This window comes from Emydura macquarii, unplaced genomic scaffold, assembly GCF_026122565.2.
Source record: "Emydura macquarii macquarii isolate MOO-44397 ecotype Brisbane River unplaced genomic scaffold, CSIRO-AGI_Emac_v2 contig_1451, whole genome shotgun sequence".
Taxonomy (NCBI): Eukaryota; Metazoa; Chordata; order Testudines; family Chelidae; genus Emydura; species Emydura macquarii.
This window is the reverse complement of record NW_027131588.1, coordinates 16,127,860-16,153,994: the sequence shown is the minus strand read 5'-3', so window position 1 is coordinate 16,153,994 and position 26,135 is coordinate 16,127,860. Positions and strand designations below refer to the sequence as shown.

The 26,135-nt window shown below is 46.4% G+C and overlaps 1 protein-coding gene across 5 annotated transcripts in view; it reads left to right on the top strand.

Annotated features, from left to right (window-relative positions):
• Positions 1–26,135, top strand: part of PALM2AKAP2 (PALM2 and AKAP2 fusion) — a 394,465-nt gene that overhangs the window by 170,055 nt on the left and 198,275 nt on the right. For all 5 annotated transcript variants that reach the window (XM_067553247.1, XM_067553252.1, XM_067553245.1 and 2 more), the window contains exons 4-5: positions 18,547–18,661; positions 20,715–20,736. In XM_067553247.1, the coding sequence (XP_067409348.1) occupies positions 18,547–18,661; positions 20,715–20,736 (137 nt within the window). The remainder of the gene's footprint in view (positions 1–18,546; positions 18,662–20,714; positions 20,737–26,135) is intronic.

The window sequence follows — 26,135 nt, the reverse complement described above, 5'->3', positions numbered from 1 at the left end:
CAGCTTCTTCCAACAAACAAGCAAATGCATTCAGCTTTTGAGGGCATGATTTCATCCTCGCCTGTCTGAGCACAGACAAGGGAAGAGCCACTCTGCCTCTCTGGCTTCTCTCATCCGTTTATCACTGCCAGCCCATCTTCCCGGAACTCAAGGGCAAGTGGGGAAATATGAGGGAGGGCCACAAAAGAAGAAAAGCAAAAAGCACTGTGTGCATCTGTCTGTGAATACCGGAGGCGTCCCCAAAAATCTTAAGAGCCATACACACTTAGAGAAATGAACGAGAACAATGGCAGGAAATGCCTAAGGGTGGAAACAACAAACTGAGCACAGGAGCTTCCTGATTGGCTTGATTTTGCCTGGGCAGGAACACTTAGAATAACCTTGAAATTATCCCAGCGGGATGAAATATCTCTCCATTAAAGCTGAACTGACCACACAGTAGGTTGAACTATGGAAAGCTTGTTACCAAAATCAAAAGCTTTTCGGGGAGATCAGTGTGTTGAAGTAGAAGCAGAATGATTGGTATGAGCGGGACTGAATTTGGGCTGTCTCTTAGCCTGAATGTTTGGGGTGCAGTGGGTGCGTGAGAAAGACCTTTGTCAAGAAAGAGATTCCTCACGACCAGCATTGTCCTGGGTGCTGTAACACACTTTTTCTACTAAATTAATTAAATCAGAAATACAGAATCGTGAAGATGAAGTCATATCAAATGTTTACATTAAAGAAACAAATCCCACATCAAGCAACGCTTCCTGCCCTGCTGTTGCACTTATGTCCCTGACTTTTGATCTCTGTCTTGGCAAGCTGAGCAGGATGTGTGTATGTGTGGGAGTCCAAGCGGATGACTAAGGGTGGGTGGGATTTTCAAGGGGACCTAAGAGAGGTTAGGCACCCAATCAACAATGACTTTCAATAGGATTTGGGCACCTTGAGACCCCTTGGAAAGCCTCCCCCTAAAGTCCCATGGATTCTAATAACATGGTGCCACCCCAAAGGCAAAGAAGGTGGTAAAAAAGGCTGTCAATTGCAAATTTCCCTCATATTAAGCCTCTCTTGCCATTATTTAGAACATACCATTACAATCACATGGCTGTCAGGATACAGAGAAGGAGTCTAAGTAACTCATGTGGTTCCCACGCTAATGATGATGATCACACTTAGCACTTACCATGCAGTTGTGCGGGACCTTACCTTTTCAGGACACTGTACAAGCATTAATATCCTAGAACTACAGCTGAGTGGTAGAAAACTTTCCACTGACATAAGTTCAATTTTTTCTAAAAAAAACATCAATCATTTTTTACTGTGTTCACTCTGTAAGGTAGAGTATTCCAGGTCAGATCCTCAGGCATTGTGCAGCACCGTCTGCAAACAATCTAGCAAATGGGCTTAATGGTGGAATAGTCCCTGAAATAGAAATTTTAAATCACTCCTGCAGAAGCTTCATACAAAAAAGTGAATATTGAAATCATGAGTGCAAATATTTGTACCAGAAAACCAGTTCAAAGAGTTATGTTCATCCAATCAGGAAAGAGAAACAGCGCATGTGACCTGCGTCCAGTCAAAATAGCTTGAATGTCATATTTATAACCAGTCACTTTTGAATAATCTGTGTCAATAATTATCTGTTGTGAGTAATTCTGAATAGTAAACAGATTTGAGAAAAATCACGATCTGTTGTGCAATATTCAGGAACAGGAATTGACAACATTAATTATATTCAATTATCCCCCAGTTTAAAGATGGGGAAACTGGGGTAGATAGGTTAAGTGACAAGCCTAAGGTCATACAGCAAATCAGTAGTGGACCTGGCCTTCCTGTGTATGTCTGCTCTGCACGCTAAACCTGGGCTCTGGCTCATGTTTGAGCCCATGCCCCCTTTCATCCACACAAAAAGCAGTCTGACTCAGATCAGCAAGCACTAAAGACCCAGCTCCTAGGACCCTCCTGGGTGGCTGGGTCAGAACCTGAGTCCTGCTGAAACTCAGGTCCAAGCCCTGTCATTATGCCATGTGGCACAGCCAAAGCCGCAGACCCGAGTCAGATGGTCTGCATAGTGCAGAGTGGATACGTTAGCATGGCTGTGAGACCCCAGTCCAGCAATTATAAGCCTAGGATTACGATGTGGGGCTGGCACTCAAGATCAGGCCTGGAAACACAGAGTATGTCTACACTGTGATAAAAAACCCACGGCAGTGAATCGCAGAGCCTGGGTCAGCGGACTCCTGGGATTCGGGCTAGGGGCTATAATATTGCAGTGTAGAGATCTATGCTTGGGAACTTACAGGGGAGGAGAGTCTCAGACTCCAGGCACCAGCCCATGCCTGATTGTCTACACTGCAATTTTATAGACCTTCAACTTGAGTCAGCTGACATGGGACAGCTGCCGGTGTTTTACTGCAGTGAAGACATGTCCGCAAAGTCCACAAGCCCAGGTCCCACAGACCTGGGTTTACAATGCAGTGTAGACATACTGCTTTGCACCTACTCCCCATTCTTAGTCTGCTAGACAACACTGCTTTCCTAATGAATAACTGATGCAGCGTGCCTATCTTCTGAGTGGTAATGGGAGTAATATGCTGTTCTTCTAGGATGCATCATTTGTCTTTCTTCCCAAGATGTTGCAGGGGGGGAATCTGCCTTTTAACTCCAGATTAAAAACATTGCAAATAAGGAATGCACCAAGGATGAAACCCTTGTCCCGTTGAAGTCATCAGCAAAACTCCCTTTAGGGCCAGGATTTCACTCCCAGGGAGTAAAAGCAAAAGGCTGGTGTGGAAATAATTTCCTGAGTTTTATGCACAGGAAGTCCATGGTGAAAAGGTCTGATACATTAATTATATGATAGCATATACAAGGACATGATTTAATAGGAAAGGCTTGTCTGCATTTGCAGAGGGAAATCTCAGTGTGGGGTGTATGTATAATACATATTTTCAAAGTGCTAGATTCCAACTCCATAGCTTGCTGGTAACTAAAGCCAGAGCCTAAAGAAAGGGCTTCCTCTAAATTGCATGGGGAAATATCCCAGGATCTAACCTAGAATATTTTAATTTACTGTGGCAAAATTGGTTATGTAGAACTACATGAGAATTATATTGACTTTTACCCTCGCCTCCCCATTATGTTGGAATCAGGGGATTATTTGCAGATCAATTTTAACATGAACATGTGTGTTTCCAGTTGTGCACATTTCTCAGTTTTGCCACAGCAACTTCCTATGGACATGAGTGAAGCTGATTTCCTCTGTGGATGTATATACGTGTACACTCTGAGTGTGTGTGTGTCTGTGTGTGTGTGTGTGTGAGTGCGTGCGCGCGAATGCAGGTGTCTGTAGGTTTATGTACAGTTCATTAAATTAAAAGGATCATTAAATGAATGAGATGAGTTTTCTCAGACATATACTGTAGCGTGTGTAGAGCTATAGCTAAAGAGACAGCTGATCAGCAGTCTTGGGTGGGATAGCGCAAGGAAGGCAATGCTGCAGTAATCAGGAGATATGGTACTATGTGGTAGATCTGGGTATCATCACCATGGCGATTGATACTAATAGTTCCATTTAATCAGCTCTACATGTACAACTCGGGTCTCCTGACCTCACCCCTAGACAACACTGATTTTCTCCTTGGAAGAACCCCCTCTTCCTTTCAGCAGGAGCCCCCGAGAGCTGTCCTTGGCTCTCCCTGTACATCCTATCACTAGGTACTTTTATCTTCAACTACTGTTCCTATGCTGATGACTCACAAATTTGCCCCTCTGCTCCAGACATGCCTTTTCCCATCCAGTCCCATCTTGGACATCTCCTCATGGAAGTCCTGCCATCAGCTTAAACTCAGTATGACTCTAAGGCTTGGTCTACACTTACCCGGCGATTCGGCAGCAGTCGACGGGAGTTACACAAGCTACGTAGAGTAGCTTGCGTAACTCCCGTCGACTGCTGTACTTCTGCTCTGTGCAGTGTCTTCACTGCACTGCGCCACTTGAGGAAGTGGTTTTAGTACGTCGACTTCCTGATCGATTGAGCAGGTCTACACTGACCGCTCAGTCAATCCAGATAAGACGATCTCATGGCGGCCATCAGTGTAGACATACCGTAAAGCTGATCTCCTTATCTTCACCCACAAATCTTCCCCATCTCCCTTCTCTTTGCCACTGTTTACAACATCACCATCTTCCTGGTCACCCAGGTCTTCCTTGTCGCCTTCCTTGTCACCTTCATTTTGCCTGTTTCTAGACCTGCGCAGACCAGATCTTGAGACACCAGCCTCCCTAAGATCTGTAAGATCCAGCCTTCTCTCTGTCTAAGCAGCTGCAACTCTCACCCAGGTCTTTACCAGCTCCTGCCCTGACTAAAGCAACCCCTTCCTCCCCAGGTCTCCTGACATGCACCTCACCCCATTCAAAATGCTGCTACTACAGTCTTATTTTGGCTTGCTGCTTTGAACAAGTCATCTTCTTCTTTGAGTCCCTCCATCGGCTCCTGCGGCTTACACGGCATAAACTACAAATTCTGATCCTGACCTGGAAGGCCCTTCACAATTCAGCCTCACTCTATTTACCCGTTATTTTCTCAGTCTGTATCATGACCCACCTCCTGGTCTCTGCCAGTGATGGCAGCTGCCATCACACATTCATCCGGTTCTCCCATAAGCACCTTCCAATTGTCTTCCACCCTGCCCCATGCGCTCAGAACACCCTCCCCAAATTAACTCACAAAGCCAGACCCCTGTTCTCCGTCAAATCTCCTTCCCAGACAGAGGTTCTTTTTAGATGTCAGCTCTTTGGAGCAGGGTGTCGGGGAAGAACTCCCCATTAGCTTCAGTGGTCTTTGGCTCAGGCCCCTACAGTATCCAGCACCATACTGGTTCGTTAATCAATAATAAATTCACCAATGAATATGTAGTATTTTGAATATAAAAATCTATAGATACCTGTAGATATACTATGCATGTATAAAGTCTCTAGGTCTCATATTATCTTTCAAAAGAAGTTGGTCCAATGAAAGATATTACCTCACCTACCTTGTCTTGGGACCAACACAGCTACAACTACACTGCATACATCTCGTGTTGTCTTTCATTCATTTTCCTTGGTCACACTAGGCCCAACCTAAAGCCTGTTGAAGTCAGTGGTAAGACTTCCATTGACTTGTGTAGGCACTGGTGAGATGTATTATATTTGGTACCCTCATTTAACCAGACGTGATTTACTACTACATCAGTAAGGGCAAAGGAGATTTAAAATAAATACAATGGTTCCATTTAAATTGGGTCTTTCAGAAAAACAATCCCAGAAGTGTTCCCCAGGAAGAAATTTTGTAAATGCCTCCTGTATCAGACAAGAACTTTTGCAGCCTAACTGACACACCCAGAAAATGAGAAGGAACTGGTTGGGTTGTTTGGTTCTTTTAAAATTCCATTTCTCCATCATGAGAGAACAGTCTATTTATTTACAAGTAGACATCCGGAGCTTGTGTAAAGGCCATTTAAACCTTTGGCACAGCAGAGTAACAAGAAAAAAAAACAACACATTGATTTGACTGATGGTACATTGTGTTCAAGTCTCTATCCAGGAACTTTAAATAATAGGTACATTAGAGGAAGAATTTACATCCAAAATATTTACATCCTTGAGACTGAAATGAACCAGCTCTTGTAGGGTGGGGCCTGGGGAGAAGTATCACGACAATATGAATGAGATACAGAGAAACCACTAACCACAATAAATGGCAACTCAAAATAGTTGGGGAATTATGATGCTAAAATAATCAGATTTGCAATTCAATAGCAACATCCATCTGAGGCGTTCAAAGCCCATAACAAATAAGAATGAATTAAACCTTACAACACCTCAGAGAGAGGTCAATAGTTCTCTTTTATAGATTAAGAAACTGAGGCACAGAGAGGTTAAGTGACTTTCCCATAGTCACAGAGGAAGCCTGTAGCAGAGTTTGGAATAGACAGCCCAAATCTCCTGCCTTCTGGAACTGTGCTGTGCATCACACCAGGCCATCTGTTACAGCCCTGATGAGTTCCGCCAGCTGAGTGCTCACCAAGCTGCTGTACTGGATCCATACCTTGGGTCTCATGAGCTCTTGGTTATGGGCAGAGTTTAGACACTGTCTCTCTGGCTCTGGGTCGCTAGGCACACATGCCAAGTGCAGACCCTGTATCTGACACCCCTCTTGGCAGTGAGAACCCCGCAGTTCAATTGTCTAGGCCCTGACGCTAGCGCCAGCTCTCCCAAGACTCCCTGGTAGTTGCTGTGGACTCACCGATTTGCTGTTCCCTCCTTTGCGACCATGTGACATGTAAGCAAGTAATACAGTGACTGTGCAAAGGCATCACTACACACACACACACACACACACACACACACACACACACACTTCTCTCTCAGAGAAAACGTAAGACACCTACAGATCCAGGCAACCATAATCAGAGAGCCATCTAGGTTTTGGTCAGTCATTCCAGGGTCCCAGGACTAGAGCTGAGTGAAAAATTGATGTTTCGGTTCGGGGGCCGAACCAAAAACTCCATTACAAAAATTGGTTTGAACTAAAACTGAATTTTTTTTCATTTTTTTTCCTCACACAAATGGGGAAAAAAAATCACCAGATTCGTTTCCCTCTCTATGAAATCAGCTTTGTCTTGAGACTTACTTGTCCTAAATGTCTATGCAGGCGTTTATATGTAACACTGACATTGCCAGGTGTTGGGGCTCTGCTGAGAGATGCTGAGCACCATCAACTCCTACGTCAGTGCTTCAACTTCCGTGCAATACGAGGGGAGTTGAGGATGATCAACACCGTGCAAGAGGCGTTCTGCACGTCACAGGATCAGGCCCATCATCTTTTAAGTCTCTGACTCTGTAATCCTCACCTGAGCAAAGGGGAGGTTGATGGGAAGGAAAAACACACGTATCTCTGAAAAGCAGCGTGAGCACATATGGAATCAAAACACTATGGAACGGCTTCAAGGCAAACTGAAATAAATGAAGAGACTCCCATTGACTTCAGTGGGCTTTGGCTAAGGCCTCTGTTGTAGGATAAAGCCCAAAGTTTGTGTGGAACAGTGAGACATCAAAACTTGGCCATTGGTGTGCTTAGTCCCTCTCATTTCATTACTGACAGCGGTCTGTAACAGGGTAGCTGGCCCATTCAGTGAAACTGGGCTCACCACTCCTGTTCCAGTCCAGGGGCTCCCAGTTGGGCCAGTTAAGAGGGGCAGTGTCTGGGGAGAGTCAGTGAGAGAGAATTCAGTCAGTCAGTCAATCTGGAGCTGGGCAGGAGAGGAGAACTGCCCTAGAGCAGTGTTTCTCAACCTTTTAAGTAGCAAGTACCCCCTAACTTCTGAAAACTTTAATAAGTACCCAACACTGAATATTCCACAGGATTTTATATTTATGGACTAATGTGAGCCATGTGTTGGAAGAAGGGCTGAGTATATAAGGCTGTGATATGACAGATGTCAGATCTAGTGTGGGTAGGGTTACCAGCTTTACACCAGGGATGCACAACTCAAGTATGTACCTGGGCTAGAGGTGATGTTGGTCGAAGCTAGGAGGCTTTGAGCGGCATGCCAATGCTGGGGAATGTAAAGCACCGCACCAAATTTTTTGCCATAGATTTGAGAGGGGGAAGGGGTGAGAGAGAGACAGGGAAGGAGGGTGAGAGAGAGAGAGAGGAAACGAGGATACCTGGTAAAATCTGGGGCTGTCATAGTTGTCAATTTCACTGCTCAGCTAGAGCTGCCACCTGGGCAAGTTGCAGGCAGCTGCTGCCTGCCTGCCAGTCTTGGAGGTGGGCGACTGCCACCCAATCCAAGCTGGGGCAGAGGAGGCTTCCGCGTTGGCTAGGACCCAGGGATGTGGGCAGGCAGCTGTTGCCCGTCTTCAAGCGGGGTGCTGGAGGCTGTCCTTCGGCTTGGAGCCGGAGCATGGGTGGCTGCCACCCAGCTGCAAGCCCAGCTTGCGAGACACAGGAGGCTGCCACCGGGCTCCCACTTGGGACCTGGGACCCGGGACCCGGCGGGAAGTGGGGGGCTGCTGCTGGCTACTTTTAATTTTGTAACTCTCGTACATCGCCCTGCACAACCAAAGAAACGATGATGATTGTCTTAAAACACCCCATAGATCGAGAGTTCCTTATTAGCTCCTCTGTTACTGGTAAGATTATCTGTGGGAAAGTGCTGTTAAATTGCCAGTAGTTGTTGTGAAAATCCCAGCTGTTTAGCTGAGCGGTTGTCACCACCAACGCCGTGTGTTAGTTATGGCTAGTGACACATGACATGCACCTTGTGTTGTCCCCCTGCACTTGCTCTCTGCCCGCCTGCTCTGGTATTACGAGCTAGTAGGTGATGGAAACTGACAAGGCTGCTGCTTTCTAAAGTGCTTGCAGCGCGAGACTCTCATTGATTCCTCTCTCCCACCAGCTCCCAAGAATGGAGCAGACAGGGAGCAAGCACCTTCCTCTGTCAGACGAAAAGAGCAAGAGGGAGGAGCAGGTGCCGGCAGGATCGCCTCTTTTTCCGTTGTGCAGTTGCACTGTGTGCCACCTGACTGACACACACACACACACACACACACAGAGAGAGAGAGAGAGAGAGAGAGAGAGCAGGCCATTATTTCATGCTGGCAGGAAGGGAGTTGTCTGTCTTCTCTCATCCTGCCTAGCCCGACATGAACGGCAGCACTGCTGCGGAAGGCTCTGGGAGAGGGGCAGTGCATTCAGTATTCCGGGGTCGGAACTGAAGGATTCTTTTGACACATTCTGCATTACACAGGGAGGATGAATCATTCGCACAGCTCCCCGCCGTCAGGATTTTACATCTAGCTTGTTGCTCAGCAGGAGAGTCCAAAGAGCAAAGGCGCTCTGGATGCTGTCCTAGCCTTTCCCCCCAGGCACATCAAACAGTCCGTGCCAGGGTTAAGCACCATGTGAAGGGCTGGGTCATAATGGTTGATCCCCACTGCCGACAACCCACCTGGGGATGCATCCTCCTCCTTTCCCTGCCGCTTCTCCTGCTGTAACTGTTCAATGGATAACACAGGACTTCGGGCTTTCAAGTCAGCGCCTTTCACTTGCCCTAAATCAACCTCAGGGTTTTGCTGGCTCCTCAGCTGTCAGACAATTCGATGATCTTCCCGTGGTGTGTCACGCGATGAGCCCTTTATCGTGTCCAGCAAACACAGAGTTAAATCCCTCCCACCGGGGATCCAGATGCCCTGCAGCCACTTCCAGCTCTCCAGCAATTAGGCTTGAGCAAAGAGCAGCCCCTTGGGCAAATGCTGACAAGCCTAACTGGCCGCAGGTACCTGATTCCCCCAAAGGGCAGCGGGGAGGTAGAGCAAAGGTGCAATGGGAGTCGAGTGAGGGCCGTGCTTCCTTACAGCTTCCATCTGTTTGGCCTCTGTGCTGGAGGTAGCTCAGGTCTGTGCTGTTTGGAGCTGGAGCTTCCAGAAGCTCATTACTTTTCTAGTGTAGTCCCGTTGGAAGGAAGCTGTAATTTTCCAACAGGACAGAGAATAAACATCTGTCAAAAAGCCCTCCTGTGCAGGTTCACTTCCTGGCGCTACACAGCCTGGCCTGTCACAGTTGTTTAGCACGGGGGCGGTGCACTGGGGTAGGATGAGGGAGACCTGGGGCCAGTGTCAGACTCTGCCTCGGTCTCCCTGTGTGACCTCGAACAATTCAATTGAGCTCTAGGAGCCTCACATCCCACCTGTAAAATAAGGGTGAAAATGCTTTTGCCACCCTCTGTCCGTCTTGCTGTGAGCTCCTTGAGGCAGACTTTGTCTCTCAGTATGTGTATGTCCAGGGCCTAGCACCATGGGACTGTGAGCTCAGCAGGGGCCTCTAGGGCTACGGTAATGCTACTAGTAGTAATAGAGTATTGGTAGGGTCAGGACATACAGGCCCAACTCCTTTATCCCTATTGCAATTCTTATGACCACTGGACGGTTTTAAAAGCTGTTAGAGAGACAAGATGGGCAGCGGAATACCTTTTACTGGGCCAACTTCAGCTGGTGAGAGAGAAGCTTTCGAGCTTCAGGTCTGTGTAAACTCACAAGTTTGTCTCTCTCCCCAACAGAAGTGGGTCTAATCAAAGATATTACCTCACCCGCCTTGTCTCAGCAACGTGCTACAAACATTGAAAGCTGTTAGCAACGTGGGGCAAATATTTCAGAAAGAGGGCTGACATTTTTAGCTACTACGCTGTTCCTTAACCTTTCTATCTCACGAAGTGAATTGGACTTTTTCTGAATACTTCCTTATTACACCTTCATAGTCCCCCAGGCCAAATCGCCAAAGGAGTCTACCCCACTTTTCCGAGATGTGAATTTGGACTCATCATTGTGTCCATGCATATTTGAACTGCATGGAAAAGAGCTGGCCTGGAAGGATTAAATGTAGCAGCAGTGGCAGCCTGTTGGATGGAAGAGTAAACCCTGCCGCGTAACTGATTTTTCATTGTGTATGATGCTCCAACATTGGGTAATACTGTGGTAGCAGTAATGATACATTACTGCAGAAGGAGCTCTCAGAAGTCATCCGCGGCTTGCTCTCTCTTTCTATCTGGATCTATCCCAAGCTATAAATAACACAGGGCAGCATACAGTAGAACTACTAGCATCGGCCAATAAACCGACTTTTCAAGTGCATAGCAGCAATGTGCTCTTATCACAGTTACAGCGCTAGCTCCACATCTGTCCCCTTTCTGGTCTCTCTGACCACACCCTCTCTAGTGTCAGGTCTCAGGCCTTCACCTCTCCTGAGGTAGAATCACATGACAGCCCAGATGTGGTACAGAACCCTATGTATCAATTGTCCTCACCCAGTAGATCCAGCTGGGTTTAGCACCCGCAGTTCTTCCCTTTGGGAGCCTATGAGCAGTGGTGAATAGAGTGACCAGACAGCCTGCTTAAACCAAAGTACTGGTTAATCTTAAGCATAGGAACAAAGCATAACATAAAAGAAACAGTATTTTAAAGTAAAAAACTGTCTGCATGCATCTCCGTGTAAAGCCCTACCATCCTGTAACAGAGCCAGGCAGGCCCAGCTTCTTCCGACACCCCAGCGGGTGTCTGTGTGTGACAAGCTGTTTGGCCAAACAACTCCCCAACACCTGCCTCCTCTCGTGGGGAGGGAGTCCCATTTTACCCAGCCAGAGTTCTTTGTTCTCTCTCTTCCTGGCGTTTGGTCCCTGCTTGTCTAAAAACAGTTTGGTGGCTCCAATGGGAGACTGAGCCAGTCTCCTCGGGGACAGTGGTTTCCCATGGTGCCGTGACAACCCCCAAGAGTTTGCTGAGGGGCGTTGTCTGAAGGCATTGTTTTGCATTCCTGTTTGTTTCTCAACAGCCCTGATGTTTTAACCCAGTGTAGTCATGCAGTAAACACCCTGATATTTAATTCCCTACAGTCACACAGTAAACGCCGTGATATTTAACTCCCTCTAGTCATACAGTAACACCCTGATATTTAACTCCCTCTAGTCACAAAGTAAACACCCTGATATTTAACTCCCTCTAGTCACACAGTAAACACCCTGATATTTAACTCCCTCTAATCACACAGTAAACACCCCAATATTTACCTTCCTCTATCACACGGTAAACATCCCCATAATCCGTTCAACACACATTATTCATAAATTACTACAGAGCAGCTTCACACCTATCACACATGTAGATTGCTACATGATTGGTTTTTTGCAGTGCAGGGATTTTGCATCAGCTGCTCTTCACACTCAATTACTTTATTTTATTTTTGGATGTCTGATACAAGAAATTCCACAAAGAAGAGGTTCCCTGTCTCTCTAGGCAGGGAGACAACTGGAAAACAAGGACAGACATAGTAAAACAAAGCCCCGTCTCTACGCACAGCAGCTGTGGTCATATGAAAGAGGGTCCTGTAGCACCTTAAAGACTAACAAACTTCTGTGGACATAAGCTTACAGGACTCTCATCCTTTTTGATGCATACAGACTAACACGGCTACCCCTCTGGAACTTGTGGTCATATGGCAAGTCCTAACAGTTCATCTTCCATAACAGGCTGGGCTGGGGTAACCATATGAGGATATTACTATTTTTAAAAACACAGGTGCTTCCAGGACACAGGTTATGAGACAGCCAAACTGTGCTAGATTGAACTAGACTGTCACAGATTTTAGTCAACTGTGCAGGGCAATAATGGGGGATTACTGCCCTTCCCATATTCTGGCCATGACAAGGAGAGTGTGGACTAGATGCCTGGAAGTCCCAGCTATGAGCTGATGAGTGGAAAGTGGAAGGGAGCCGTGCTCTGCCCTCACTCATTGGCCACAATGTCTGGCTGGGCTCAGAGTAGGACGTAGACTGTCTCATGAGAAGGGGTGAAGTAACTTACTCTTCCCAGAGGAAGGGGGGCAGGGGAGAAACCATGACTCTTCTGAGTTGCAATTAATTGCTCAAAAGCTCTCTCTCACAGATAGAGCTGGTCCGATAAAAGATATTACCTCACCCACCTTGTCTCTCTAATAGCCTGGGCCTGATACGTCTACACCACCACCGCATGCAATCTAGCCCAAAGTCAGGCCTTATTCCAATGGAGCAAGAGTGGTAGAATCTGGCCCTACATACTTATAGTGTGGCTGGAGTGAATGCTGAAAAGAGGAAGACCCAGTATCGGGCTTCAAATATCTGAAGGGTGTCGACACCAGGAAGGAATGATACAAGGGTGATAGGTGGTTTGGGGAATCCAAGGAGACAAAACTAGGAGTACGGAGATGACATTAAGGAAGATGAAATCCAGACTGAGTATAAGGAAGTACTTCCAGATGGTGGAATAGTGTTCCAGGGAAATGGTGGAAGTCCTACTGCTTGGGAAATTTAAGATTTTACTCGGGACAAAACAGTAGGCAAAGTCAGCATACAGAGCCTCTTGCCTTGGCAAGGAGAGGGACTTGATTATATATTAGTTGTATCCATCTCTAACTTCTGCAACTCCAGGTCAAAGCTCTTGGGTTAGCTCACCACAAAACCCTCCATTTCCCGAGCAGGCGACATTTTGCCAAGTAACTCAAAACAAATATTCTTCACCCTTGATGCAAACGCTCTGCAAGATGCATGATGGTGTATTAATTATAATTGGTTTTAATTTAGATTCCCCCCCCCCCCCCCCACACACACAAGTTCTTGTTTAACGAATACCAGACACCACCTTTTGCTTGGTCATGGGAGGAAGGTGCTTTTCATGTGCGTTTAAGAAATCTTACAAATGTACTGTCACAGCTACATGTCTAGGGCTCTGCCCTGACGTCATTTACAAGCACTGATTGGTGATAATGTATTTACCTGGGGGTTTTATTCCCTTCTCCAAGTGCTAATTAAGTTTGCAGCTGTTGAGTAGCAGCTTTACTCAATAAACAACACCCCTTTGGAAAGTATAAGACGCATAGTTTCTAAGGAGGAATTTTTGCAGAGCGGCAGAAAGGCTAAACTAAGCTAAGCAGCACTGGATTCCTCAACTCTGGCATGTAAATTCAAGCTGTGTGGAGTCCAGAATCAAGCTGTTTTCACCCTCTTTATTGACTATTTGGTGAGCCATACTGATGTCTGCAAGCAACTGTCAAGGTTTGCTGAGGAAACTGAGCTACTGTAGAAGCTAAACCATGGCTGTGTTCTAATAAGTAGAGACCCTGGAATTCTTTTTAATTTTATTTTTCAGGAATTTAATATTCATTTTATCCATGAGCAGGGGTTGGGTCCTGCACCCTCTCTCAGGGGGATGGAAGGGAGGTGCTGTGGGGGTCAGCTGCAGCCTCTGGGGTAATGAGAGACCCTGGGGGAGGAGTTGCAAAGCGATCCCACCCAACGCTCACCTTGCAACCGTGGGTTCTGACCCACAGTGGAAGGGGGAACCTTGGCACCCTGTTCCAGGTGTTGTGACCTGGTGCACCGGGTTGCAGTGCTGCTCAGATTTGGCCCAGTTGCCCCGCCATCATCATGACAGAGGGGTAGCTAGGTCAAATTTGAGTGAGAGGTGCTGTGACCCCTTGTGCCAGGTTGCAACCCTGCTCCCTCTATTTTGGCCTGGCTGCCCATCCTCATCAATGGAGGTGCAGCTGGGTCAAACGTGAGTGGCCCTGCAACCTCCTCGCACCAGGTTGCGATGCCTGGAGCCCTCGGCCCAAGGGACAGGGGTTGCAGGACAGAGCCAACACTGTGGGGTGAGTTTTTTTTTGTTTTATTTTCTATTTTCAAAAAAACAGGGCTCTGCTAATAAGTGACTGCCCCGCCACGCACCTCTCCTGGTCTGTCTGAGGTCACTGCAGAGAGGGCATTATTAATGGCCATGGGACATAGATAGATGACCCAGCAGTTTAGGTTTCTTGGTTTCCAGCTGTGTAGCTCCGTTTTTAACCCCTGCTCTAGGAACAGCAGCTGGTCTTAGAGTGGTTGGATGGTTTTGTGGTTATGATAGCAACCTGGGACATAGGCGATAAGGTTCAATACTCAGCTCTGCCAGAACTGTGCAAGAACCTGCATAGAATAAAACATACTCATCCATGTTGTCTGCTTCTGTGAGGTGGTCAAAAGTCCACTCAGGGCTAGAACTAATGACTGTAGCTGAGCTTACATTAGAGAGACCGAAGTCACCCCTGAGATAAGCAGGAGCGACGCCCACTGGAGTCGGTGATAGCTGTGCTTTTGTGTGCCCTCTCTGCCCACAGAGGATATGAGTCTGTTACAAGTTCTCAGCTGGAAAGCCTGCATCTTTAACGCAAACTATGGTGACCCAAGCTTTTAGATCTGTTGGTGTGTTGCCCAAGATGGTGGCTCTCACCCCAGAGATGAATTTGGTCCTAGGTCTGTAAAAGTGAAATGTGAGTGGACTGTCCACTGTTCTACATGTAACCTCACCAATCCTTTTCCCCAGTGGTTTTCTTGCTTGTAAAGCCTTCCCTGTGTCCCTCGCCCCCCCCCCCCCCCCGGGACTTCTTTTGGTAACAGTACTTATTTGAAAGGCAGATTTAGATTTCTAAACAAGAAACTTGCTTCCAGTGTTTGATTCATGCTGTGTTTGAGGGAATTGGATTTCTCCTCCTAATGGAAACAACCTGACAAGGCCCCAAACATTGGCTAACTGCTCAGGCCATGGGGCAACCACATTAACCAGTCAGTTTTTCACACGGCCTATACCCTATCTTTCTCTCGCTTTTCCCACTCCGGTATTCCCTGCGGCATTTCAAACCATGTGATTGTTTATTTGGCTGGCATTATTGGTGTAGCCATCTTTGAAATTCAGCCTGAAATCTACAAAGAAGCCAGGAAAAGGAAATTATAAGAGTTTCCTTTCCAAGTGTCAAATGACGACAAAGGCATATTTATTTAGGAGGAATAAAAGTGTGTGTGTGCGTGTGTGTACTGAAGCTGGGTTGATTGCAGCTGGGATTATACTATGTAGTGTCAGCTCACAGATGTTATGTAAGTGTGTTGTGTTTTGTTTTGTTAAAGTCAGATTTTCATGGGTTCACTGTATTATGAAATTTTAAAAAACGAACACACACACATACAGGGCATTTCCAAAGCACTGCAATTAGCACAGAAACACAGATGGCAAAACAAAGTCAGACTTGTGCCACACTTTAACCCTTTCACCACTGCCTCATCGGTAATACTTCACCAGCTAAGAATGCAGCTGAAGCAAAAGGGGTGGAGAGTGAAATCCTCTGTGGCAGAATGAATGTGAAACCTGGATAATGCAGTGAAGCGCACATTAGAAATGAATACATATGTTCTGTGGTTTCCCTTCAACTTTTTAAATGCCTAGATAACTCAGTAACATTACATCTCTCTAGTAAGCATAGGGAATGCTGCGGATAATGAGGTAACACTGTTTCAGGGATAACTGGGAACTTAGCGTGGGTCTTCACACTAGGTAGATCACCTCTTCTGTGCTGCCTTCGTCCATCAATAGTGTGACCCAGGGACCTCTTTGTACCAACTGGCTGGCAGAGGGCTCAGGGGTGCACAAAAGTTACAGGGTTCCCCTGGGTCTGGGATCTACATACCAGTTTGCCAAAGAATGTCGTATAAGGTCTCTAATGAAAACCTGTGTCGCTTTGGTGGCCATACTCACTGTGAGATGTACGTATGCAAAATATGAGAGGAGTTTTGTATAGATACTAAAAATTATGTTCTCTAGGTCTGAGAGTTAAGGCAGGTCACCAGAAGTGTTCCAGATACTCTTGATCAGGCAGGTAGGAAGAGCCACTTCTCTCTTGGTTGTATGTGCAAATTGAGTATTGCATGATTCCCAGTCTGGGCAAAATGCTAATCAATAGATTGTGGGGGCTGAAGGATAAACAAACCCAGTACGGGTTGTCCTGTTGGGAGTAAAGCCAATCAACTTTTGGAACTATACCTGGGGTGCAGCTGAACCCCCAGTTATCCTTCCCCAAAGGGAGGCAGGCTGCTAGCAGGCTTAGCCTCACAAAAGGGTCTCAGCTATCCTGGCTGAAAAGCACCGTGAGAAGGACTTTGGGGTGCGTGGTACCTTATTAGAGAAGAGAACACCTTGTTAGCTAAGTTCAGGCTGTAAAATGTGTGCTATGGTGTCGTTCTGTGTGTACCCCTTTATTTTCAATTGCCTCATTTGCTACCATATATGACTTTCTGTTATTTGTTAAATAAACTTCACCTTGTTTTCTCTCTAAACGTATCTCGGTGCTATGTGTGAAGCAAAAGCTGGGTTCCAGGGTGTAACTAGCACCTGTGCTGAACTGTTCCTGTGGGTACCGCAGGTCTGGTAACGCTGCAAGAGTCTGCTGGAGAAGGGGATGGAAGCACAGGGGGTGCCCAGAGGACTCTCAGGGGGGAGTGAGCCTCTCACTAACCTGTCAGAGAGTGGAGGCCTGCAGGGGAGTGTTTGTGTTGCCTGTGGCTAGTAAAGCCCAGGCACATCTTCACACTAAGGGCAAGTGGTAGCAAGGCGCCTCACAGTCTTGGGTACCACTGAGGAACGTGACACATTGTTACTGCACTGCATGTATCTGCTCTGTTTAGCAGCACATGGGTACATCTTGCCTGGATGTTCCTGGATTGGCCAGTGCTTCTCATACAGTGCATCGTGAGGAAGGGCAGGGACTGGAGGTCCAGCATTTCAGCCGACCATACAGATGTTCTCAAGACTGGACCAGCTCTTCCGAGCACCCAGTTTAGGGCGAGAACCTCAGCTGGTGTAAATCAGCATATCTCCATTGCTTTTAAGGGAGCTATCCCATTTTACACTGGTGGCTGCTGTTACATGCATTCTTATTTAAGTGTCAGACTGAAAATGTCTCCATCTCCAGCTATCCACCCTGATAGCTTCCCCCTACTTTCTTTCCTCCCCCTCGTTGCTCTTGCTGGGGTTAAAGAAAGCAGAGCACAGCGTGTGCTGTCAGAAAGAGGTTGATCTACTGTTGCATTTGCCGGAGTATTCCTTTAACTGAGGCAGCAGTCGGCATGAAAGCAATAGGCACTCTGGGAGAGAATGAGGAGCGGAGGGGAGGACATCACAGAATGAAATGAGACCGCAAACAGCCCAGTAAGCAATAAAAAAATCAAAGTAAAGGCAGAGAGAGCTTTTATTGTGGTTGAAACAAACTTTCTCTTCTGGCTTGAATCAACTATGACAAACCTCTTCCTCCAAGATCTGAGGTGGTGTCCAGGAACTAATGCACTTAACACCACCTCACATTACTATGGGCCACATTTAGATACCCTTACTCATACTTGAGTAGCATCTTACTCCATTGACTTCAGTGGGATAATAGATTGACTAGTTCTGGCTTGTTTAAAAAGGCAATAGAGTTAATTCTCCCACTGCAATTTTCTGGCTTTGTTAGACGCGCATTCTTTTCCCTATCTACCGAGCCGCCTAGAATCATTTGGCTAGCAGAAAACAGTATTACAGAATATGTAATACTGAGTGCTTCAGAACTATTGACTTTGCAAAAAACCTGAATATGTGTGCTCCCATCTTCGCAATGTAAATTCATCAGGCCACAGAGATAAAAGGAATTCAAATATCTTTATCTGTGAGGGATAACTGAGTATTGCCAGGGGAAAGAAAGGACAGGAACTAGCCATCTTGTGTCTAGTACACTGGCTCTGCCGACGTCCGTTTTAACCTACTTGTTGAGTTAGGACTGTTCTAAAGAATGCTCTTTGGTAAGTGACTGACTGGCTCTCCTATGTAATGCGTTCTCAGCCAGGATGTCTGTCTTGTATCCCTGCAAGAAAAGAAATAAAGGCCAAAACTGTGTGCCCAAGAAATGGAGCAGGACATGGGGGGATGTTAGACTTTTCTCAGAAAATGTGTGGTTTAATTTATCAGTCAAAAGTCCCATCTTTTTGACATAGACCTTTCTATACCACAAATGCTCTATGCCACATTTAAGATCCTAATTAATACCTTCGCAGCTAGGAATCCAGTGCTCACTTACTATTGGGATGCTGCCGTCAGACATCTCGTGTGCCACTGAAATAAATGATGCGGGGGGTCTTCCATGTCTTCCAGGCTGGAACAAGAAATAGAGAAGCTAGAAAGTGAAGAATCTCAGATAGCTGCCAAAGAGCAAATCATCTTGGAGAAACTAAAGGAGACAGAGAAATCCTTTGAGGACTTTCAAAAGGTATGAAAAATACAGACTCAGAGCGAGTGAAGTCACGGCTTAATACTGATTTAAAGCAGCATATGCAGTGTAATGTGCTATGCACAAGGGGAAATAGCTGTGGAGAGTATAGCAAGAAATAGACTGAGCAAGATCAAAAGAACTCCAGAGCTTCCAAACCCACCAATCTAGGGCTGCTTATTTTGCTACTCAGAGAGTGCTGGACTTCCTACGCTTTTTTCGGAAGTGCCATTGATGTTTGGGGATATATAGGCCTCAGAATGTTCCGGGCCTTGTTCCCTGCAGACTGAGGGTTAATACAGGTTAATTAGGAGCACCTGAGGCCGGTTAAGGCCCAGCTAGAGTCCTGATAAAAACCGGGGCTCCAGCCAGATTGGGGTGAGGAAGAGCTGGCAGTAGCGTGGGAGGAGTGTTGTGCTGAACCAGAGGAATGAGACCAAGAGCAAGGTACAGGAGAAAAGAGGGGGAAGAAGTTCAGCTGCAAACAATGTCAGTGGCACATAGCTGCTATTCATAAGGCCCCTAGGCTGTGGCCCAGATTATGTTTGAGGATGGGGGGGGGAATCTCTCCATTTCACTGGAGTGGAAGTACAGGAATCCTGCAGCCATACTTAAGGAGACATCAGCTGGATGATAAAAAGTCTGGGTGGGAAGAGATGTCTCTCTCAGCCTGTCCCAGAAGTGCACCTCGGCATAGACAATCTCTCCTAGTATTAGCTGTGTGTGTGTGTTCTTCCCTGCAGTGGGCTCACCCCACTGTGGCATCCCCTGGCCCAGCTAGGATCCAGACCACATTCCACCCTTTTGAATGCTGCTTCCTACCTTGACCAGCAGGGGTTGTCATATCAATGACACGAAGTACCTCTCTTCTCTCACCACCTAGCTACCCTTAAAGTACAGCTTCACTGCCCACTTCTGTTGGCAGTGTGCAGAGTATGTCTACACACAGCCCGCCAGCATGGGTGTAAATAGCAGTGTAGCTGCACAGGCGAGTACAGACATACCTGAAGGGTGCGACTATGTCTGTGAGTACGTGCTCTGCATGACTCTCTACCCGCCCCAGCCATATCTCCTCGTCTACACAGTGTGGAGACGCTCTGGCAGGGGAGGAGGCAGCTTAGGAAAGGCTGAGGCTTTCCCTGCTGCCTCTCCCCTGCAAGAGCCTTTCACTGACACACGTAGCTACACACTGCAGGATGTACTGTGAGACAGCCGGGCCAGACAGCAGCAGGAGGGTCGTCCTAGCTGTGTACCGGGAAAGGCTAAAGGCCCCTCCCTCAGCCTAAGGGGAGGAGTCACTGGACCCGGGATGCAACTGATTCCGTGGGACAACGAATGAAAGCACAGGAACGGGTGTGGGGGTCACAGGGTCAAACATAGGGAAAGCAGGAGGGTCACAGAAGGGAGATATATAGGCCTCAGAATGTTCCGGGCCTTGTTCCCTGCAGACTGAGGGTTAATACAGGTTAATTAGGAGCACCTGAGGCCAATTAAGGCCCAGCTAGAGTCCTGATAAAAACTGGGGCTCCAGCCAGACTGGGGTGAGGAAGAGCTGGCAGTAGCGTGGGAGGAGTGTTGTGCTGAACCAGAGGAATGAGACCAAGAGCAAGGTACAGGAGAAAAGAGGGGGAAGAAGTTCAGCTGCAAACAATGTCAGCGGCACATAGCTGCTATTCATAAGGCCCCTGGGCTGTGGCCCAGAGTATAGGGTGGACCCAGGTCCCTTCCCCCTCACTGTGCATTACAGAGGCACTGATGTCCAGAGACAGCAGCAACAGGGGGTGCCCTGACCCACCACATGAGCAAGCACGTGAGCCACCATAGCAGAGTGGGCAATTTGTCGCACGACACAGCCTGCTTTTCGCTGCAGCGTGTACACTTTCCTTACACACTGCTGCTACTGGTGTATAGACGCAGCCTTAGAGCTCAGTAGTCCTCTCCCCTTTTACAAGTCTCAAGGAGGCACACAGCAAACAGAAGAGAGTTCTAGAGTAAAGACTTGGAAACTTCACACGTGAAGGCTTGACTGATCCCCATATTTTTGTCTTTACAGAGCTTCTCACACCAGGATGGTGGTAAGTGCCTCTACACCACTATTTATTACTCCTTGCCAGTTAAAAACTATAGATATCTATAACAATCTGTTGCAAAGTGGTACAGGGTTATTTATGGCATGTTTATGCTTTGTTAGAAGTTGTTGGGTTTTTTGCTTTGGCATTACTGTGGCATCCACTATGCTTTGCAATGCATTTGTGTAAAACTCATTGGGAGACAACTTCTCCTCTGCTACAGCGGGGTATCCCAGAAAAACTCCATTAACTTTAAATATGGCTCCTGATCTTTATGTCCAACATTTCCAGAGTATTTTTCTGTAGAAAATCTTTATTTTGGGTAGCACAAACTCCTGTGAGACTCAAGAATGATGATTCTTACAGAGAAACCTACAAACTCTACATGATCTTCATTCCAAGATTTTTTTTTTTTAAAGTGTGCAAAAAAGACAACCTGATGTGTATCTGTGTGTAATTAGGGCAGTGGGCTTTACACAGGCCCTGCTGAAGTGGACTGGATTGGGTTTCTTTGCTGCTGACAGAGGTATGAGAGAGCTTTTTCTCTGCACTCTGTTCCACCCAAGCCCAATGTGACCAGTGTCCCCTACCACACTTTCTCCACTACACATTTTCTGTGTCTAATAAGCCTTTCATTTTGCCATTCAAATCTCCTCCTAGAATTGCTTTTCCATCTGCATCCTCCTTTACCATTTCATTGACTGGAAACAACATATCTGAAGCACAGCGAAGGTGCATCAGGAAGCCCATGCTGCCAATGGATATTCTGACCTACATCACATTAACATGTAACAGAAATACCCCCCAGCTCCCAATGGCCAAATTGTCCGTAATTCATATACTAGCCTCTTGACTAAGTCACGCTCCCTGGCAGCAAGAGGCTGGGCCTCCAGAGAACGTCAGGAGACTTGCAGTGTCGCAGGTCACAAAGCGTATGCGTGTCGAGCTGGCTGCAAAACCAGCTCCCTCCTGTGTAAAGTTTTAACGCTTTGGAAACTGCCATCCTGAATTGGGACAAAGGGTCAAAAATGCATTTTCATGGGAGAGGGAGACTGGTACATTCTGTGGCGGGAGAACCTAAATGGAGTTTTTTGGCATGCTCCGTGGGCCGCCCATTGCTCAACTCCTTAGGGAGCCACCTGCCGGGAGACTCAGCGAGCCAGCTGCCCAGGCAGTCTGGGAGCACAGGCTCCCTGACAGACCACTTCGCAATCTGCCTGGGCTGCTGAGGAATAGGAGAGGTGGGGGCGGCAGGTGAGCAGGCAGGCAAGCGGAGAGGAAACAAGGCAAGTTTCTGTCAAATGCCTGGTGTCAGGAATCAGGGCCTGCAGCTGAGCCTGGGGCCCCTTAGCTGCCTTGCCACTCAACACCCTGATTGCCCAAACCACCTGACTGACCGAGAGCCGTCACCAGACCTGCTTTTAGGCCCAGCAGCAGCGCTAGGCCAGCTGCTGCTCAATGTTTATACCCGCAACTGCAATCTCTCTTGGGCCTGCCTTGTCCCCAGCTTTGCACTGTTCTGCTCCCCTCTTCCCCTGCTCGCTTCCTGACTCCTGGCCTCTGATTCCGGCTCTGACCTTTGGCGCTGTTCCTGGCCTTTGACTGCATCTCCAACCACTAGACCACAGTGCCTGTGCTCCCTTCAAACATTCCCAACCGACACCATCTGCATGTCAGGGAAAGGAAAGCCAGCAATAGTTTACGCAGCCAAAAGGGCATCATACAATTTGTGTCCTTGACCTCTCTGCCACATGCTACCACATGCTGCAAATTCCTTTCCCGTGCCCTAGAGGCACTCCCCCTGGTGTGGTGTGCTCCCATGAACAGGCACACACAATGGGAATTATTTTTCATTTAAATTAATAATTTGTGTGGATTAAATTTAGATTACTTCCCAGATTAAGTATATTCTCTGTGTGATAGAAAAGATTGCTTTGATGGATGTGTACACTGTAATAACTATTTATGGACTCAGTGTCCCAATTGCACACAAAGTGCCTGAATGCTGAACTTTGCATTTAGGTTTGTGAGTTAGCTGAAAGCTTTATAAATGTACATAGAGCCCTACGTGTCTCAGTGTAGGCAGCCCAAGTTATAAAACAACAGCCAGGGTATTTTCTGGGGTGGTCACAACATCCCCACTAGTGGTATCCAGAAGTGACTTCATTTCTCTTTTTAAAGTTTACCTGCATCTGGAAGCTGACTTTCCTCACAAGTTAGGAAGAGGTAGGATTTCTGAGGGGTTGACAGGAACTTCCATACTAATGCAAACTAAAACAAAGCTTTTACAATTTAAATAGATAATCAGAGCAAATATACAGCTAGTGAGATGTGTGCCTATCATCATCATAACCGCTTCATTTGTATGTTGCATCACTGCCTCTCACCCTTCATCTGTTACTTGTCATTAGATTAGAAAGTCTCCACGGCATGGACCAGGTCTTCCTATACATGAGACCATGAATGAAGCATTGAGCCTCATGTGTTCTGCTCTTCCAGAGAAAGCACATGTTGCAAGCCCACCACACTGATGAGCGGGGGGCATGGTTTGACCAAAAATCAGTGTTTGGGAAAAAATTAATAGCCCTTTTTTTTCTTTCTGCTGTCTGAGACGGTCTGAACTGGAGGCAAATTAGCAAGCATCAATTATAGCTGATCTCAGTAGGAAGAAATAGGTATGTAGCCAACAGGGAGCTGTCTCGTTATGTCACTTTTTAAACCTCTTTCAGAGGAAATAGAAAGAGCTGCACTGCTGCAGACCAACCATCTCTCTGACTGTCACCACTACCAGATCCCTCAGAGGAAAGTTCAAGGAAACGAGTAATAGACAAGGGAAAAACAGCCTTCTGAAGCATAGATCCAAGTGCACTGTCTAGCATTCATGACCCTTGAGTCAATTGCTGCCACTCCAGGAAGGACTTGGAGTCATGGAATCCTAGAGTTTAAGGCCAGAAGAGACCACCAGATCATCTAGTCTGACCTCCTGTATAGTACAGACCACCAACACACCCAGCACCTGCATACTAAACCCAACTGAAATTAGACAAAAGTATTACAGCCCTCCAGCGACAAAACTACTATGTACCACAGGCCACGAAAAGAGGGACTAGAGTGCACTAATGCCTGAGGCCCATGAACAGGCAGAACATTGATTAAGTGAGATATGCATGGAGGATCCAGGCAAGTGCCCCATGCCCCAGGCAGCAGAACCCATAAACCAGAGAATAAATTACTCTGTACTCTTACACACTGTCCATTTTTTTTTTCTGTCTGTGACACTGGCTGTTGATGGTCTTCCTTTTAATTCAACTGTGGTTATGGTCAGAGAAGTGACTGTATAAAAATGACTCATTCTTATTCAGCTCACCAGTTCGATCCCTGTTGTATTTGGAGGCACACGTACTGTCTTGGTTGATTTAAAAAAAAAAAAATGTAGTTTGACTACTTTTTACTCCTGGTAGCATGCGAGAGTCAATATGATTGTGGCAGCATGAGCTGGGTTCTATTCTGACTCTCACATCAGCTGAATAGTTAAGCAAGTTCTACCTGCAGACTTTTTGTTACTGGTGATGCATGAATCCAAGAGAACCCAGCTTGAATGTGTGGTTCTGGAAGTTGGAAAAAAGTCAACTTTTTATTTGTAAATGACCATTTTTGAACTCTAAGTCATTGAGACTCCCACGTTGTCACTTTCCACAGTGTAACTGCACTTTGACTGACTGCTTCAGATCACCATGTGAGAAAAAGCAGAAGGGAAATGACTAGGCTGGGGACATGCTGACTTTTACATTGTGTCACACTACTGGCCGCTCGTGGCATATCAGTGCCCTGGCGGCACATCACAGACAAAGAGCTGACAAGCCTTTCATTTAAACATGGCATGAGAAGTGCTACAAAATGCATCAACTACCACTGCACAATGCTGCAATAGACACTAGAGACATAGTGTTGTGCCGGGCTGTATGTATACTGTGATACCATCACTCTCAATTAGGCTATGATTATAGAGAGTAGTTACAAAGTATAAACCATGTGCAGAGCTGGTGTGACTCCTTGGACGCCACTGGAGCTACATCAGGGATGAACTTGACCCTGGTATCTCTTGGCCATACATGTTTTTAGTAAGCTCATTGCAACGTGTTGGTTTAGCCAATAGAACAGTGAACACAATTACAGTGACACTATGAGTTTTGCAAGTTACGGTTAATAAAAGGAATGATTGAGAAGATGCTACTAGAGTGGACATGCGAGACAAGGAAACACACTGGTCAAATTCATTGCTGGCATAATTCTGTTGGCTTCAGAGGAGTTTCATTAACAGTGAACATAGCCTGCAAATCTTTAATAGACTTAGCCACAAACCTGTATGGGGATTAAACAAGAATCAGAGTTTGTCTGGCAAAACAACAGTTCTAGAAACCCAACCCATACTTTGTTCTTCATATGGAGGCGCTTGGAAAAGATAGGGCAGACTTTATTATTGTTTCCTCTCCCTTGTTCACAGTCAGAGATCTATAACCAAATTAACAAGATAGACACACAGATCTTCAAAAAAGCAGAGTGTGGATTTTTGTTGTCTTTAACTAACCCCTACTGCTTATTGCTTTTCAGTTATAGGGTTTTTTTTTTTTTTTTTTTTTTAATTAATCTACACCCTGTGGACCAGATTCTGATCTCCCTTACATATGTGTAAATAATCCAGTGTAGCTGCATGGAATTGCTGTAGAAGTATCTGTGTGTACTAGCTCTGCTCCACGGCATTCTAGAGGGTTGCACTGGTATAACTGTGAACAGAATTTGGTCCCTAGGGCCATAATTTTCAGAAGAGCTCTGCCCCCATTTAGGCACCAAAATCAGAAGCCAGATTTTCAAAAGAGCTCCCTGTGTTGGGTGAGGAGCTCATTTGAACATCTAGTCACAGGTATCGCCATAGGAGCTGCAGGCTACTGAGCATTTTTGTAAATCTAGCCTAATTTATGTGCCTTCGTGGGTGCTGAGCTCTTTTGCAAGCCTGGCCCTATTTCTGGGTACTGAGCGCTTGCATATCTGCCCTGAGCTATTTAGAAATGTGCCCTTATATGTTTTCCTAAGCATTCATTCGATATTCTGGAAAATCTACTTTAGGATTATGGCAATCTATTGTAAGTAACTCAAAATGCCAGGGAACCAATTTTAAGAATATTTTAAATAGTCTTAACACACCAAAAGCAGAAAGCAAAGTATTCCCATCCACTTAAAGAAACAAATTGATTCATATTTTTTCCACTTATTTTTCCCCACGTTTTTCCATTTTTATCTGAACAAACATTAACCAAACCTCAGCACACCCTGGCAAGGTAGGTCGGTTGTGTCCATTTTAAAGATGCTAAGTGAAATGCTATGTAGAGAGAGGTTAAGGGATGTGG